Source organism: Equus przewalskii, chromosome 10, assembly GCF_037783145.1.
Source record: "Equus przewalskii isolate Varuska chromosome 10, EquPr2, whole genome shotgun sequence".
In the NCBI taxonomy this organism is placed as follows: domain Eukaryota; kingdom Metazoa; phylum Chordata; class Mammalia; order Perissodactyla; family Equidae; genus Equus; species Equus przewalskii.
The window spans coordinates 14,518,883-14,536,433 of record NC_091840.1 but is presented as its reverse complement, the minus strand read 5'-3'; the positions used below and the strand labels follow the sequence as shown (position 1 = coordinate 14,536,433).

General features: G+C 39.7%; 1 protein-coding gene across 1 annotated transcript in view; it reads right to left on the bottom strand.

The window, feature by feature from the left end:
- Window positions 1-10,670: 10,670 nt before the first annotated feature.
- Window positions 10,671-17,551, bottom strand: part of PITPNC1 (phosphatidylinositol transfer protein cytoplasmic 1) — a 235,275-nt gene continuing 228,394 nt past the window's right edge. Inside the window, exon 10 of the mRNA XM_070561537.1 lies at window positions 10,671-15,308. Within this exon, the coding sequence (XP_070417638.1) occupies window positions 15,303-15,308 (6 nt within the window). The 3' untranslated portion in view covers window positions 10,671-15,302. The remainder of the gene's footprint in view (window positions 15,309-17,551) is intronic.

The window sequence follows — 17,551 nt, the reverse complement described above, 5'->3', positions numbered from 1 at the left end:
TGGGACCTTTCCACTGAGATTTGATGGACAAGTAGGGGTCAGGCGAGGGGGAAAATGGGAGATGGTAAGGCTGAGAAAGGCAGGGACCTTGATCTTTCAGGGCTCTCTGTAAGCCGGGATGAGGAGTTGGCATATTCTCAATGCAATAAGTCACTGAAGGGTTTTAAGCTAAGGTCTGATTTCTATTTTGAAAAGATTATCCTTGCTCCCAAGTGGAGAATGGCTCATAGGCGAATAAAAGTAGAAACAGAAAGGCGCCGGCCCATGGCATAGTGATGAAGTTTGGCGCGTTCTGCTTCAGCTTCGTGGGTTTGGATCCCGGACACTGACCTACATTGCTCCTCAGCCATGCTGTGGCGGCAACATTGAGGCTCTACGTTCATCTGGATACAATAGATGGTGGCTTGTTTTAGGTGGTAAGAGTGGCGGTAGAAAAAAGTGGGCCAATTCAGGATGGGATTTGCAGGTAGAGTCAACAAGATGGCGGAGGGGTTGAGTGTGGCAGTGAGAGGGAGCGAGGGATCAAGGAGAAGTCCTGCATGTTTGCCTTGAGTGACCAGGTGCATTCGCGTGTTCTGCCATGGGGAAGTCGGGGCAGGGGAGAGGAGATTTGCAGGGAATGGTTTGGAGAAGCTAGACCCAGAGTTCTATTTCGGCTGTGCTAAGCTTGAGATGCCAAAGAAGTGGCACCCCATATGAGCCTGGAGTTCCTGGGAGAGGCCCAGGTTGCAGAGACAGATTTGGGCATCATCGGAACATGGAAGGTATCTAAAGCCGTGGGACCAGAGGACGTCCCAAGTACTGTTGATTTGATTTTCTAAATATATCTCAATTTGACCTACAATTAGAATATACAACTATGTACTGGGGGGCTTTGGGGAGAAGAATTTAAAAAAAAGAAGATTGGCAACAGATGTTAGCTCAGGGCCAATCTTAAATATATCCCTGCTTCTCGCTTGCCAGTATGGTCTATTCAAAATTCTAATCAGGTTATGCCACTCCCTGCTTAACACCCTCTAATACCTTGTTCTCAGGATGAACAAGATGAAATCCTTACCTGACCCACGAGTAGGATTGCCATATAAAATACAGGATGCCTGGTTAAATTTGAATTTCAGATAACACATAATTTTTTAGTATAAAGATATCCCATGCAATTATTCATTGCTTATCTGAAATTAAATTCAACCTAGCATCCTGTATTTTTATTTGCTAAATCTGGCAACCCTACCCACAAGGGCTTTGCAAGATCTGACCCCTCACACTGTTTCCTGGCTCGTCTCTCATCAGATATCCCTTGTTCTCTGACTCAGGCTATATTGTTTTTCTTCAGAACCAAGAATAGACCCTGCCCCCTCCCACCTCGGGGCTTTGCACATGCCATTTCCTTTGTGGGAAATGCTTTCCCTTCTCCTGAATCAGCTAATTGCCACTCACCTTTCAGATTTCAGTCTCCACCAATTAGCCCTCTTTCCCTTGTGTTATATGCTCTCCTAGCATAACTTTCCTTCATTGACCATGTATCAAGTTGCAATTACACATTTATTTGTGTGGCTATCTCAGTGTTATATATCTTTTCCACTAAACTATAAAGTGAGAGACCAGATTTATTTTTGCTCACTTTTGTATCCCCTGTGCCTTTCCTTTCATAGGCACTATGAAAGGAAAAAAGGAAGGAACGAAGGGAGGAAGAAAGGAAAGAAAAAAGAGAAAAAGGATGAAAGACAGTGCTGGATTATAGAATAAGTTATATCAGAACCAGAATGAGGAGGAGTGAGGACCAAAGCAGAGACTGGCCCTGTGAACCAGCTCACAGGGAGGGCAGGGAAGGGAGGCAGGCTGAAGACAAAACACCCAGGTCAGCCTAGGAAGAGGGTGACAATATTTTATCCCAATATGCTGGGGATGGGGCTCAGGAAGAGATCTGAGGCTGCTTGAACACTTTCTACCCCTGAACACTGTTAGGTCTGGCTAATGGGGGTGGGTACCCATGAACTTCTTTGTGGAATTGCTGCCTTAGGGAAAGGTCAAGTAGGTCTGGGCTAGACCCATGTTCAGCGATGTGGGAATTGTTCCCCTCCATGCCCACGTGCCCAGGTGCTCAGTTTGCAAGATTAGCATGAACAAATATGAGGGTGTGTGCGGATTAACGACAATCAATGCAACTGGGCCCCTGCTTCTCAACTAGCCCTCAAATAAATAGGTTCTATTCTTAACCTAAACTTCTAGTTGACTACTTTTTGGGGGATAAATATAGATTTATAAATTGCTCATATTTTGTCTTAGTAATGAAGTGAGTAGGAAAGAAGCAAGATAGTTGGTGCTATTGCACAAACCTCTCCACTTCTCTGCTAAACATTTTTATGGCTGTCTTCATGGCAAATGTTAGCTATACCTAGATTTTTAAAATCTAAATTTTAATATTTGGAAGTAAAGAGAATGACAATTTATATTTAGAACTTTGCAGTTTACATAGTGTTTTCATATCAGGAAATTATTTTTTATGGAATTAAATGAGACAATTCTAGTAAAATTAAATCATTATCTCAAAAAAAAAATAGATGACTTCTTCCCTGAAGTATATCTAATTAGAATCTATAAATGTTATTAAAAATGTGTACATATACACAGGGAATCCCCAAATTCTAGAAGAGCTGTGTTCCTAAAGCTAGTTTGAGACTTGGTTATTTTGAACTCAGACCATATTTCCTCATGCCGCTCAGGGAGACCAGGTTCTCCCTTGGACCAATACATCAGTGCAACTGAAGAGCCGTCAATATCACCTCTGTGTTAGCATTCAAAACCCCAGTGACCATGGTTCAGTAGGAAGACATTTTCAGAGTTCTAGCATGGGACATCAGAAAGACGTCTTTGTCTGCTGGAACCTAGACAGGGTTGATGGTTTCCACCATACGGGTGGGGTATGGGGAGATGAGTTTGAGGGTAGGTGTTGGAGATCCAGTGGCAGGCATTATGACGACTGGGACCAGGGTTAAGGAGCCATTGTGTGTCCACCAAAAAGCTAACAGAAATAACCAACGAATATAGTACAGTTGCAGGGTACAAAATCAACATACAAAAATCAGTTGCATTTCTACACTAACAATGAACTAGCAGAAATAGAAAGAGTATGATCCCATTTACAATTGCAACAAAAAGAATAAAAGACCTAGGAATAAATTTAACCAAGGAGGTGAAAGACCTATACACTGAAAACAATAAGACATTATTGAGAGAAATTGAAGAAGACATAAACAAATGGAAAGATATTCCATGCTCGTGGATTGGAGGAATAAACATAGTTAAAATGTTCATATTACCTAAAGCAGTGTACAGATTCAATACAATCCCAATCAGAATCCCAATGACATTCTTCACGGAAACAGAAGAAAGAATCCAAAAATTTACATGGAACAACAAAAGACCCCGAATAGCCAAAGGAATCCTGAGAAAAAAGAACACAGCTGGAGGAATCACACTCCCTGACTTCAAAATATACTACAAAGCTGTAGTAATCAAAACAGCGTGGTACTGGCACAAAAACAGACACACAGATCAATGGAACAGAATTGAAAGCTCAGAAATAAAACCACACATCTATGGAGAGCTAATCTTCGACAAAGGAGCCAAAAGCAAGGGGCCGGCCTGGTGGCGCATGGTTAAGTTCGCACGGCGGCCCGGGGTTCGCCGGTTCGGATCCTAGTTGCAGACATGGCACGCTTGGCAAGCCATGCTGTGGTAGTAGGCATCCCACATACAAGGTAGAGGAAGATGGGCACGGATGTTAGCTCAGGGCCAGTCTTACTCAGCAAAAAGAGGAGGATTGGCAGCAGTTAGCTCAGGGCTAATCTTCCTCAAAAAAAAAAAAAAAAAAAAAGAGCCAAAAGCATACAATGGAGAAAGGAAAGTCTCTTTGATGGAGAAAGGAAACTCTTAAATGGTGTTGGGAAAACTGGAGAGCCACATGCAAAAGAATAAAAGTTGACCATTATCTTACACCATACACAAAAATTAACTCAAAATGGATTAAAGACTTGACGGTAAGACATGAAACCATAAAACCCCTAGAAGAAAATGTAGGCAGTACACTCTTTGACATTGGTCTTAGCAGCGTCTTTTCAAATACCGTGTCTCCTCAGGCAAGAGAAACAAAAGAAAAAGTAAACAAATGGGACTACATCAAACTAAAAAGCTTCTGCCAGGCAAAGGAAACCATGAACAAAATGAAAAGACAACCCACTAACTGGGAAAAAATATTCACAAATCATATATCCGAGAAGGGGTTAATTTCCAAAATATATAAAGAACTCATACAACTCAACAACAAAAAAACAAAAAACCTGATCAAAATATGGGCAGAGAAAATGAATAGACATTCTTGCAAAGAAGATATACAGATGGCCAACAGACACATGAAAAAATGTTCAGCATCATTATCAGGGGAATGCAAATCCAGACTACAATGAGATATCACCTCACTCCCATCAGAATGGCTTTAATTAACAAGACAAGCAAATATTGGAGAGGATGTGGAGAAAAGGGAACCTTCATACACTGCTGGTGGGAATGCAAACTGGTGCGGCCACTAAGGAAAACAGTATGGAGATTTCTCAAAAAATTAAAAATAGAAATACCATATGATCCAGTTATTCCACTACTGGGTATTTACCCAAAGAACAGGAAATTAACAACTCAAAAGGATGTATGCACCCCTATGTTCATTGCGGCATTATTCACAATAGACAAAATGTGGAAGCAACACAAGTGCCCATCAACGGATGAAGGGATTAAAAAAGATGTGGCATATATATATATATACAACAGGATACTACTCAGCCATAAAAAAGACAAATTGTGCCATTCGTGATAACATAGATGCACCTTTAGGGTATTATGCTGAGTGAAGTAAGTCAAACAAATACCGTATGATTTCACTCATATGCGGAAGACAAACAAACACATAGACAAGGAGAATAGATTAGTGGTTACCAGAGGGGAGTGGGGTGGGGGAAGGATGGAAGGGGTAAAGGGGCACACATGTATGGCGATGGATAAAAACTGGACTCTTGGTGGTGAACATGATGCAGTCTATGCAGAAACTGAACTATTGTAATGTACACCTGAAATTTACACAATGTTGTAAGCCACATGACCCCAATTAAAAAAAAAAGAGGAGCCATTGTATGTACAGTCACTAATAACTCAGGTGTTTGAGCTGAAGACCATCTTTTAGAGAAAAGTAAAATAGCAAATGCCTCCGAATGAGAGAAAGAAGAACAGCGTGTGAAATCTTCAGGGTCCCCTTACAGGTTCCAGTGCTCCTCCCGGCAAGAAAGACACTCAGATTGTCCCCTCAGGAGACTTTGAGATAGTCTACTTTTTAATCCATCTTTCATTGGTTTTCATTTGAAGAATCAGGGAAGCTGCAGTGGGGAGGGGAAGCAGAGGAACTCAACAGAACACATAAAATAATTGATTCGTCTTTGGATCTAGATTTGAAGAGGCTCGTGTTTAAGATAAATATGCGTCTTTGGGTACATTTGATTTAATCTCATTTAAAAGGAATCACTGAAGAGTTTTAGCTGAGGCAGTGGTATTGCTTAGCAAATCCAACTAACAGAATTTGGCCTTTCTGGTTAAACTTCTGTGTATTAATCAGATCTGTCTCAAGAGCCATTCATCAGATGTATGTCAATTATTTCTCAACAAAACTGGAAAAAACAAAAAAAACAAACAAGAGCCATTCATGAGGTTGGGGATGGTGTCTATTATGCTAAAGAGCTTTTTCACTTGGATGTAAATTAGACCCAGCATATCACAAAAAAGAGAAGTTTTTGACATTTTTATATCTGACAATAACAGGTCATGTTGCTCAAAAGAATCTGAATATAACACAATATTGACCCACTAGATAATCTGAATTAGTCAGTTTTTGTTTTTGTTTTTTAAATGATCCAAGTATGCTCATTTAATTTTCCTTACAGGAGTAAAACATAATTATTTTACAACTTGCATGCATGAAAATGAAGCAGGTTTGGCAGGTCTGACTTCCTCCGTACAGTTCTTTTCAAGCAGAAATGTGTTTCACCTTATCTTGAAGCATCATTCTTTCTACTTGGGATGTTGTTAATGTTTGTTGGAATCCTAGAAAGGGACCAAAAAGTTACATTTCTTATGTTTGTCTCCTTTGGCAAACTTGTTTCTAGAAAGGAATTTTACCTTACTTCCCAACTGCCATTGAATGGAAGAGAGTCGCTCAAAATAAAAGGAGCTTCATGTAAGGATGGCGCTCTGGGGGATGGCCACCCTCTCTGGCCTTCTCAAGAGCTACCCGCTCTTTCTCAAGGAGCTTCCGTTTCAATTTGCCTTTACCTTCTCCCTCTTTTTCTTGTGATTCTTCAGCAGCAGCTTCCACCACCAACTGGCAATCTTATTTTTACATACTTGCCCTTGAGATGTACGCCACCTGTTATTACTTGTGATGTAGTTACACCTGAAGAAATGAAGGCTCAGAAAGACGAAGTGATTTACCCAACATCACAACACACAGGAGACTACGTATGTTTATCAGCTAATCAGATTTTCCCCTCATAAAACAAGTTTTTAAAATGTCTGGTAATGCAGTAACATGAATGAACCTTGAAAACATTATGCTAAGTGATACAAGCCAGACACAAAAGGTCAAATATCGTATGATTCCATTTATGTGAAATGTCTAGAATAGGCAAATTCATAGAGACCGAAAGAAGAATAGAGGTGATGGGGCTGGAGGGAGGGGTGGGGAGTTATTGTTTAATGGGTACGGAGCTTCCGTTTGGGATGGTGAAAAAGTTCTGGAAGTGGATAGTGGTGATGGTTGCACAACATTGTGAATAAACTTCACACCACTGAATTGTACACTTAAAAATAATTAAAATGGTAAATTTTATGTTATGTATATTTTGCTGCAACAAGAAAATAGCCAAAAAAGTATTTAAGAGCTGTGATGAGTATATTATAGCAGATAGAAAAATTGATATGGCTATTTGCCTCAGTGAAATATTTTCTTCGTTTCTAAAAGTAAGGGTTTTGGGGGGTGGGGCCAGGGGCGGGGCTATAAAGGGGTAGTGTGAGAGAGTTGCAGTAATGGAACAGTTCTGTATCTTGAATGTGTTATGTGGAACTACACAGATGATAAAATGGCAAAGTGCTACACACACATGCACACACACACCAGTGCACGTAAAACTAGTGAGATCTGTATAAGCTTTATGGATTGTACCAGTGTCAATTTCTTGATTGGGATATTTTGATATTATACAACCTGTTATCATTGTGGGAGGCTGGGTGAAGGGTGTACATACTGTCCGTGTACATTTCTTTGTAACTTCCTGTGAATCCATAATTATTTCAAAATAAAAAGTTAACACAGGCACACAACAACAACAAATAGTAAAGACTGCAGTCAAATTCTAAACTAACTTGAGGGTAAATTTTATACCTTGTCCTTGTTATATGTGAGAAATGATCATTCTCCTTGAGGAGAATTCTCCATTTCTTAGGAATGCCTCTCACACAGCTCAAGAGAGGATGACGCACAGACTGTTACCGTCCCTTTTTGGAACACACGTGAAATCTATCACCACATTCTTTCCAAGAAGACTTAGGAAGGACTCTGCTCTGTCCTTAGCAAGGTTCTGTTAGAATCAGGAAATCACTGTTTCTAAAATAACAGTGAGCTCGAGTTCTTACTTTGATTCTCTTTTGGTTAAAAACAAACAGAAAAACTTGTTGGCACTTATATGGTGGTTTTCACGAAACCCTAGACTAAAGATGCATTCCATCTTATCACTGAAAGTGTGAGAACAAAATGGCTTAGAACTGATGTTTGTTTATTCAGTTAAACGCAGTTCCTCGTGCTTTTGTTTCTGCAGCACAGCAAGCTGGAGAAGGCACTGAACATCTAAATAAATCAGAGAACTTCTTTGTCTTGGCTTGCCCTTCATCACATGAACACCCCAAAAGAGGGTATTAACACATTAAACCAACAAGGACTTATATGGGAATTGAATTCTAGCAATTGCTTAACAAGTTGAGAACAGTGACCTTTTAAAACTGCAGATACTTGTTTAAAAAGACATATGTTGTCACTCATACATTGTCAGTGGAATTGTAAATTGGTACAATTTTCTTTGGAGGAGATGTTGGCAGTAAATACCCAAAGTCATAAAAATATTCATATCCTTTGGCCTAGTAATTCAATTTCTGGGAATTTATCCAAGAAAAATAATTAAAAAGAAGACATAAACTATGGTATAAAGATGTTCCTAACAACACTCCATATAATAACAAAATCCAGAAAATAACCCAAATGCTAAATACTAAAAGAATGTCTAAATAAATTAAGGATTTCCAGCGCTATGGAACATTACACAGCTATGAAAAATGACAAAATGCTATGTACCAAATGTAAAGGTGTTTATAAAACAGTTCAAAATCCTTGAAACATTTTATAGAGAGATATGCACCTATGACTTATCTTCCACAGAAGAAAGAGTAAATTCTGAAGTACTTAATGAAGTTGAAAAGAAAGTTCACATCCTTGGGTCTGCATAACAGATTTTAACAAAATGCAAAGAAGTAGAATAACTCTCAGATGAGAGTGGCAAAATTCAAACCTGTGGAAATATTTCTAAATTTTCAAGTTGTGTTCTGAGAAGAGGCACAACACACATTCATGCTGATGACTGACTTTAAGATCAGACTGCACTCAGACAGCAGCAAGATCTGTGGAATGCTCTGAATGTAATCACTTGTGTCCTGAAGGTCACAAAATGATTCTCAAGTGTTGCTAATGAGCAGTAAACTGCCAGTATCTTGCATATAGAGTCCCCTGGGAGCAGGAAAGTTATTTTGGAATAAGATTTTTAGAAAATCACAAAGGTCCAGATCTGGCTGCCTTCAAACACCCTTGAGTGACAGAGTGGCCAGATTGCCCTTCTGTAAGTTAAAGGAAGGGAAATGACAATCCCTGGTCTTTTGTGTCTGCCTTTAGTGCAGGTAGCTGGTACTTCTAGTTAAACATAATTATCCCCTAAATTCCAGGTGTTTAGTAATGTTGCTATACTGAATGGCCGGATTCAGTAGGATCTGAGGCCACAACCAGTTTTTTTGGCTACATATTAGTTCAAGTCCTCAATGTTGGGACCAGGGCAGAAGCATCAAGGCAAAGTCCCGGGCTGTTTCCAATTTTCCCAGGAGCAGGAGAAATAGTTAAACTTGACTTGGATGGGATATTCTACAAGGTTGCATGCTACAGAAAAGGGAGAATTTATGAGAGCATGGAATATGAAGGGGCTAATAATTAAGCAGAGAAAGCCAATACAATAAACTTGAAAACGGGGCTTGCCTGGATCAACCACGTGGAGTTAAACACACTCACACTCACAAGCACGTGAATGCACATGTACACACAGGTTGATTGTTCCAAAGCCGTTGAGGCTTCAGGTTTGAGAGTAACATTTTCACATGGAGCTGGAGAAAGAACACCTGATTTATCCTGAACTTGAGAGGCTAAGGTACAGTTGGAGGCTGGAGGCAAAACACCCCGAGTGCAACGTACTGAAGGAAATGGGAAATTTTAGAGAAGAATGTGGGTGTTCAGAAGTCTAACAGTAACTCTCAGATGAGGTGACACCATAATTAAACACAGTCCTGGGAAATGGGAGGTGTTACAAACATCTCTATATTTAATGTTAGGCATCCAAACATCTAACAACCTATGTAGCTCAGCCCCAAGAATAAACAGCCAGCCCGGCTGTACCCGAGTTTGCTAGCCGAAAGTCAGCCCACAGTTATGTGGGAAGTCTGTGTGTTTTGAAGAGAGAATTGCCGGCACGGGGGGAGTAGTATCGCTGAAGTTGGAGCTACAAAAGCAAGCGTGTGTTAGTTAATTGGATGTGTGCTACATGATTTGGGGGAAATTTTCAGTGCAGAAAGCCTAGTCATGGGGCACTGTTATATGAAGCTGTGGCCTGATGGAATCAGAGATTAACACAAGATGAGGATGTTAACGTCATTTCAGGGTTGAAAAGGAGGGCATGGAGCAAGAGAGGTTTTGCTGCTGAAGGTCCGAGCAGATTATTGGACAAGGGGCAGTAAAGTACTTCTGTCCTCACTCTACTCATCCCCAGAGGACCCTTTTGTGAACAACAGGATCTACCTGAGATGCAGACGCCACATCAGAATGATTTCAGCTCACCCTAGACTGGCTTACCCTGCAATGGAGAGAATTTGTGTTCCACTGGGATGGTGTTCCTACAGGCTCCCATTTTTCTTGGTTACCACTCAGATTGTACCCTCACGTTTGATGAGGGGGAACCAAGTACCCGTTAGATGGATGGATGAGTCTGTGTGTGATCCCACTGGGTTATAGATTCACCTTGGCTATTTTTGGCTGGATGGTTAGAGCTGGCACCCAGGCGTTTCCTACCAAGGGCCCTGGCCCTGAAGGCACCATATGCCTCTTAGCAGGCCGGGCTTCCTCGCACACAGGTCCCAAGACCTGGGTCTAAGTATCGGCCATTGGCTTGTTCCTTCTTCCTTGATAGCTTCTTTCCCATCAACTCACAAGTTCACGATTGCCAACATTCCCCTGAGAATGGCTGAGAAAGAGAGAGATGAAGCTACACTTGGAAAGAAGATTGCTTTGAACTTTATTTACAATAGAATGTAAGAAAAAGTAAGTTATTAACAATAATAAATAACTGCGGAAAAAACACAAAACAGCCATAAAATGACACAGAAGGATGGCGTGTGTGAGGAGCAACTTTTGTTTGCTTTGCTTGTAGTCTGTAACACTGTGCATTCCAAAACTTGGTCCTTCAGCAGTGGCAGTGGTATACTGACTAATTTGACCAACCAAGATCACAACCTGAAATGTAAACACTAAAAATTACAGTTGAAGCTACATATAAGAGGCATAGGTATAACGCCAACTCAAAGAACCTCTTCTTGGTGATACATAGAAACTGACGGGAGACTTGCAATTCATCAGACATGCTTTCACTTTAAAGCAAAAACATTGAGGCTTATCCTAAAGCATTTTTAACTTAACAACAGAATTACAGTTAATAACGGCATCAGAAACGTTCTCAACATATTCACATTCTCTTAATGCACTAACTCCTAAAAAGCTCGAACACTTACATTTCAAAAGCAAACAGATTGTACAGTCAGTAGAACACAGAACCTGCTGTTTTGCCTCTGCATGCCAATGCCGTGCTCTCGTGTAACACTTCAATTTCAGCAAGAATGAACAGTTTTAAATAGTCTATTTAAGATCAATTGCAGTCACTGGACAGATTTTTTTTTTTTTAATTTCAAGAACTATGGCTCAGATGGCAGACTGTCACCTAGCCTATTGAGTCAGATGATCAGGAAGGGACTAAAATGATTTAGACAATTCCTCTCTGTTGGATTATCTGAGTACACATTATATAGAGAGTAAATTACACTCTGGCCCTTCTGAAAAGTAAAATTCCTATTGATCTAAGACAGCCAATGACCTTGTTGTCTCTGAGCCATGAAGAGATGCCAAGGAAAGTAGAATTCAAAAATATGCATAAATACATTAGCCTTGAAATCTTCCCAGAAAAATGATTTCTTGAGAAGTGTCAGACTCTATTCTCTTAGGTCACTGTTTATCTCAGCGTCTTGAAAGAAAACCACACAATTACTTTTGGGGGTCTTGTGTTTTCTAATTGTCTGCATTATACACCCAGAACTGTGCTACTTAGAGATTTATTTTCACAACCTAAAACATGGCTAATAAATACCTCCAAATAAGTTAAAACCATTCTCCCCTCACACAGATACAAAACCATAGCAGAAGGGTTTATAAATTAGTTCATCAATGAACTCACATTGTTTCCATTGTAACAGTGGCAACTGAAAAATGTCACGACCTCCTTTGTTGTCATGCTTTTCCTTTGATTTGTCTTATTACAGTCCAAAAGTAGGAAAAAGAAATGATCTTCAGAGCTGGCTTCTGACAAAGTTTATGCGGTAAAGACACTGAGACCCTCTTATCCTGGGAAAGCACGCCAAAGCAACAATGCTGTACTACTGCCAAAGAAAAGCCCAGGGGATCTGAAAGCCCCCCAAAGTCATGAAACTGACAGTCATTTTGATGGTCTCCAGTAACCCTGGAGATGAAGATGGTGCAAACATATGTGTTACTCTATGGATCATTTATTCTAATTTGGCTACCAGAGACTTAACCTGGTGGTGTCTGATTCACTCTAGTACTATATTTATATATATACAGGTATAATACAATTTTGGTGAACATAGTTGAAAGTTTCCACATTGCAGACAGAGGCACTGAGTTAAAGATTCTATTTTTCCCCAAACATGCTTAATGAATTCAAGTATCTGCTTTTGTTTTTTTTTCTTCTAAGTTTCCATCATGCAGCCATTTAATTTCCATCCTAATAGGAATGATTAATGTTTTCTATACACATTCATCGCAGGCTTGTATCCCACAACAAAGAAATTCATGTATGAAGAATGAAATGACACTTGAAAATCAAGATAGATAAAATATTGAAGTCATTTATGCCTTGTGATGACTAGATTAAATAGTCAAACAGCTAAAGGAATATAAGCACCCCCTCCCTTTTTTTTTTAATGCACACAAACCACACGTAGACAGAAAAACTGAACATATGTTAAGAGCACACAGTTTTGTTGGCTAAGAATCATGCTATGATCGGCAGCTTCGCAATGGATGTCTGTGGTATTGTACTGGCTATAAGAAGAAAGAAAAGTCACAGAAGGAAATCAGAAGTTAGGTTTCCAAAGCATACAGAATTGCCGACCTTGACAGCAGAAGCTACTTTACAAAAGGGGAAAATAGCAATAGTATTAATGGAAAAACTAGGTGCCAGATGTGTTAACAACCTGCACAAAATAAATCTGTTCCAGGCAGAAATAATGATCCCACCCCATCCTGATTTCAGCTTGTAAATGGTAAGGAAATACATACGTAAATATGTCAGTGTCTTCTGGAAGTAGAATTTTGCTTTCTGAAGCCAAACATTCTCTTTAAGTACTACTGTGTGGAGAGGGAGCCATTGAGAAGTCCAAGGGGTCTGATGAAAGATTAAGTTTTCCCACAAGCGACAATCATGCTACCATACCATGCAAAGAAGATGTCTTACCACAATGTGATCATTCCTAGGGAAGAGATGCACTGTTGAGCTAAGCTATTTGCAACTGGTTTCCTTTGAGTTCTGGGTTTACTTACTAATTTCTAAAGCTAAATGCCAACCTATAGATAAAGAAATGATCTCGACAGTCTGACGTATGACTTAGAACACTTGGTGCCGGGCTCACGGCACCAGCGCCTGCACCTTGGGAGAGTTTAGCAACTCGAAAGACACTATGCAGAGTGCTGAACACTGAGAGAGAAGCAGGCAGGGTCCACCGGCAAAGGCCGCGTAAGAGAAGGAGAATATGCTCCTTGGTCTATGTTGTTTCCTTTGGAATCTGTGTTTTGGGAAGGTCCCTTTCCTGAGGTTGGAGGTTATGGTCAGGAAGGCTAGCTGGGGCCTTGGAGTTGCCCAATTACCTTGTTCTCTTCCTCTCTTGGAGGACAAAAGGAAACGCTAGATTCTGCTTGCCCTTCCTTCTGCGTTTAAAGGCAGTGAGGTGCGAAGGTGGCAGGCTTTTCTCTTTAGATCAAAGGAGAGTTCTCTTTCTGCCACTTTGGTGAATGGTCTTGCCTCCCGTCAACCTTGATTCTAATCTTGCATTACCACTACTTGCAGTAAAGAAAGCTAGAGGGGCATCTTTTCTCTCTCCTCCTTTTTACTCTGCAAATACGAGTCAGCAATTCTGCTCCTCCTTTCCTCCCACTTGGCAGGATTTACTCGGCTTCTGTGACATTCCCAACATTTGGATTTCAAGTAAGGAGCAAGAGAAGGACAGTCTTTTCTAAGGTCTGGTGATGGGCAATCCGTTCCAGGGAAGTCTGGATGTTATTAGCAGTAAACCCAGGAGGAGGATGGGAGACAATTCTCTTTTCGGGTTCCGGAACCAGACATTCCGAAGGTGTGAAAGTCCAGTTAGCTCACTCTACCCTTGAACTTCTTTGAATGGGCAAATAGTCAATGAATTCTACTCAATTAATTGCAAATTCTGAAATCCTAATGGATGATGGAAGCTGACAAGTCAACGTTTGTTGATACCTGTAGAGAAAACAGATGTTTGCCTCACAGGGCCTCTTGGCTCCTGAACCAAACCATTCCAAAATCAGTCAGTTATGGTCACATTCATCCATGCAATTCTGAAGATTTCTGAGGCCACAAGGGCACAAAGGGGAAAGTCATTAAAAGACAGAAACAAGTGGAATCTTTATTAAATTCTGTGAAAGGTATAAATAAGTTATCCTTAATTGCACTTGGAGCCTCTATAGGTTGATAATTAAAATTTTCAAAAAATTTAAAGTGTGTGTTAGGCCCCAGATCCTGAGTCAGACTAACCAAAATAGGAACCTCAGCAACTCCCAGTATTCAAGTATTGGTGATGAGCAGTTCAAAATTTAACAGTTAGGTGTGGTATGCCTGAGAGTATTTTTGAGAATTTCAGGTTTGATGGGAGGAAATTGACTTCACTATTTTACCACGCTTTGGAACACAGAGGTGCAAAGTTTTCATTTATTTACCCTTGAAGTCCATACAACCTCACCAAATGCCCAATAACAAGGCTTCCTCCCTGGCTTCCAGATGCGGCCACAGAAGATTCCTTCCGTCCTTTGCAAGACGTACATTTTACATCTAACGCAATGCTGTGTGGCATACCTAGGGAATCATATTATATGTGAAATTAACCACATGCACACTCAGACATGTTTGAGTGACAAAGCAGTCTCTTTCTATATCAGAAGATTAAAAAAAAATAATAACCCCAAAATGAAAATATAAAACCCTTTGAAATATTCACATGAAGTTATTCTGACTTGGGTCGACATGGCTTATCTGAGGAGTGGACGCCAGGTAAATTCAGGGTGGCTTTTTTCTCAAGGTCTGGAAGTGTGAGAGTTTCCGGGGCAGATTTTTTCCTGGGTCGATCTCTGGGAACTGAGAGAAATTCTGGCGCGTCTGTGGAGAGAGGTGTGGACGGAGCACTAGCAGGGGCGCTGCGGACAGAAGAAGGCAGCAGGGGGATGCTTGAGATAGAAATTGCAGGTGGGAAAACGCCAATTTTCTTGTTGGTGGCTTCCTGAGTGGCTCGTTCAAATTCTCGGACTTCATCCATTGTCATGTCTTCAAGGAAAAAAAAATAGAAAGAAAAATGAGCAGGTATTTAGAAGAGGTGCAAATGGATTCATCTCTATGCCTGTTTTTAAAAGAACTATAGAAACCCTACCATAAAGGGGCCTCTCCAGATTATATATCCAGATTATCATGGAAATGCTAAACACTAATTTTTTTTTTTACTGAGGCAAAACTCTGAAAAAATATTCCTTTATGAATATCCATCCAAGATTTTCCAAAGCATTTATCAGTGAATATTTTAAGTATTCTGAATAAGACCTTGTCAGGAGAGTACAGAACCAGACTGGAGAATGTGTGTATGGGTGTGCATCGTGAGTATGGTATGGTATATGGAGCTATTATTAGACCTGGCCATCTTTTCTATAAGGGGAAGGTAATTAAAGCAATCAATCACCTCAAATGACTCATATTATTGTCTACTTTAGATGAAGAGAATACAAGTATACTTTTATACGGTAAACAGGCAAGTCATCAGAATTTCTCACCATGCTAACTTCTAATTCAATAAATATACCTATTGCATTCTAAGGTTACTTGTTTCCTGAGTGTGTATCCATCCTGAGATTGTTTAAATGCTGTGCCTTAATTAATTCAGCTTAAAAAACAAATAAGATAACAAACCCTGCCAATTATCCCCAAACCAAGAAAATAAAACCATTTCTCAAGGAAATATAAAAGAAAAAGAATAGAGAACCAATAGAGAGGATCATTTAATGAGTGAGAATTTTATTTAAAAGAAAAAAAGCAGGGGCCAGCCTGGTGGCACAGCGGTTAAGTTCGCATGTTCTGCTTTGGCTGCCCGGGGTTTGCCGGTTGGGACCTCAGGTGCGGACATGGCACTGCTTGGCAAGCCATGCGGTGGTAGGCGTCCCACATATTAAAAAAAAAAAGGAAAGGAAGATGGGTATGGATGTTAGTTCAGGGCCAGTCTTCCTCAGCAAAAAAAAAAAAGATTGCCAGCAGATGTTAGCTCAGGGCTAATCTTCCTCAAAAAAAAAAAAAAAGAAAGAAAAGAAAAGAAAAGAAAAAAGCATGATTTAGCTTTCAAGAAATAAATTCAGTGACACTTCCTTTAACAGGCATTGTCAGATCGTGTCGATTTTCCAAATACCTGAAATGTCCTTATTAAGTAAGAAAGTAAAAAAAAAAAACCTCTTTTAAATGCAAATCTTTCTCTCTTGTATTTAATGTATTATATACACTTACTACCTTTTAGACATACTATACTGAAAGTACATCCCTGTGCTACAATACCATACAGATGACTTCTTTCTTGGGGCCGATTTGCTTTTTATAGCTTGAAATCTCTTCTCTCATTCTCAGGAACTCCATTATTATCATGATTACTATTGTTTTGGTTATTACTAATGACTCTTAGTCTGGCTGTCCCTGGTGCCATTTTTATTTGCTGGTAACAGGGAAAACAGATAACTGGGCTTATTAGAAAAAGCTCTGGGCGAAGGCGTAAGGGCTTGTCCTTCTTTGAGTAAAGATGAAATGTGCTGCCCATGGGTTTCCCACGTCTGCTCTATCTTCCCAGAGACCCATTTGTCACTCCTGTCCTCTCCCATGAACTCAGTAGTGGAATCTTCATTAGATGATATGGCATAAACCAGCACGAAACAATACAGCCACTTTGGAAACATAAACCGTGGAATGAATATTCATAACATAGTATTAATCATTAGGTTATATATATATATATATTAGGTTTTGTAAATATATATATAATATGTATATATATTAGGTCATATCGTAACACACGAGCAAACCAGAAATATTTTTCAAAAAACAAAATCCTTAAGAGGATTTCCTGGGAACAATTATTAAAATTTTCTGAAAGGGAAGAGTTTTTACAAAGAAAATAAAAAATCTTAACTGTGTTGATATAATATAAAATTCAGAATATTAAAAAGTTATACACGTAAACTTGCCACTTTAAAAAAAATACTAAGACAATTAAACAAGCTAAGAAATGAGATTAAGTTTTAAAAAAAGATGTATTTCAAAATAAAATTGAGACTCTCAGAAAAATTCCAGTGAACAAGGGTATATTTCTGCTATAATAAGTGGATATCATCTTTGAAAAATCAGACTTTCTAAACAAGTGGCTGAAGATAGTATTCTACCCTACACATCCAGCAGGGGGCAGAAATCACCCAAAGCAGAGAATTTTGATTTCACACTTCCTTCCAGAGTCTCTTAGAAGTTCCCTTCCTTGAAGGCATTGA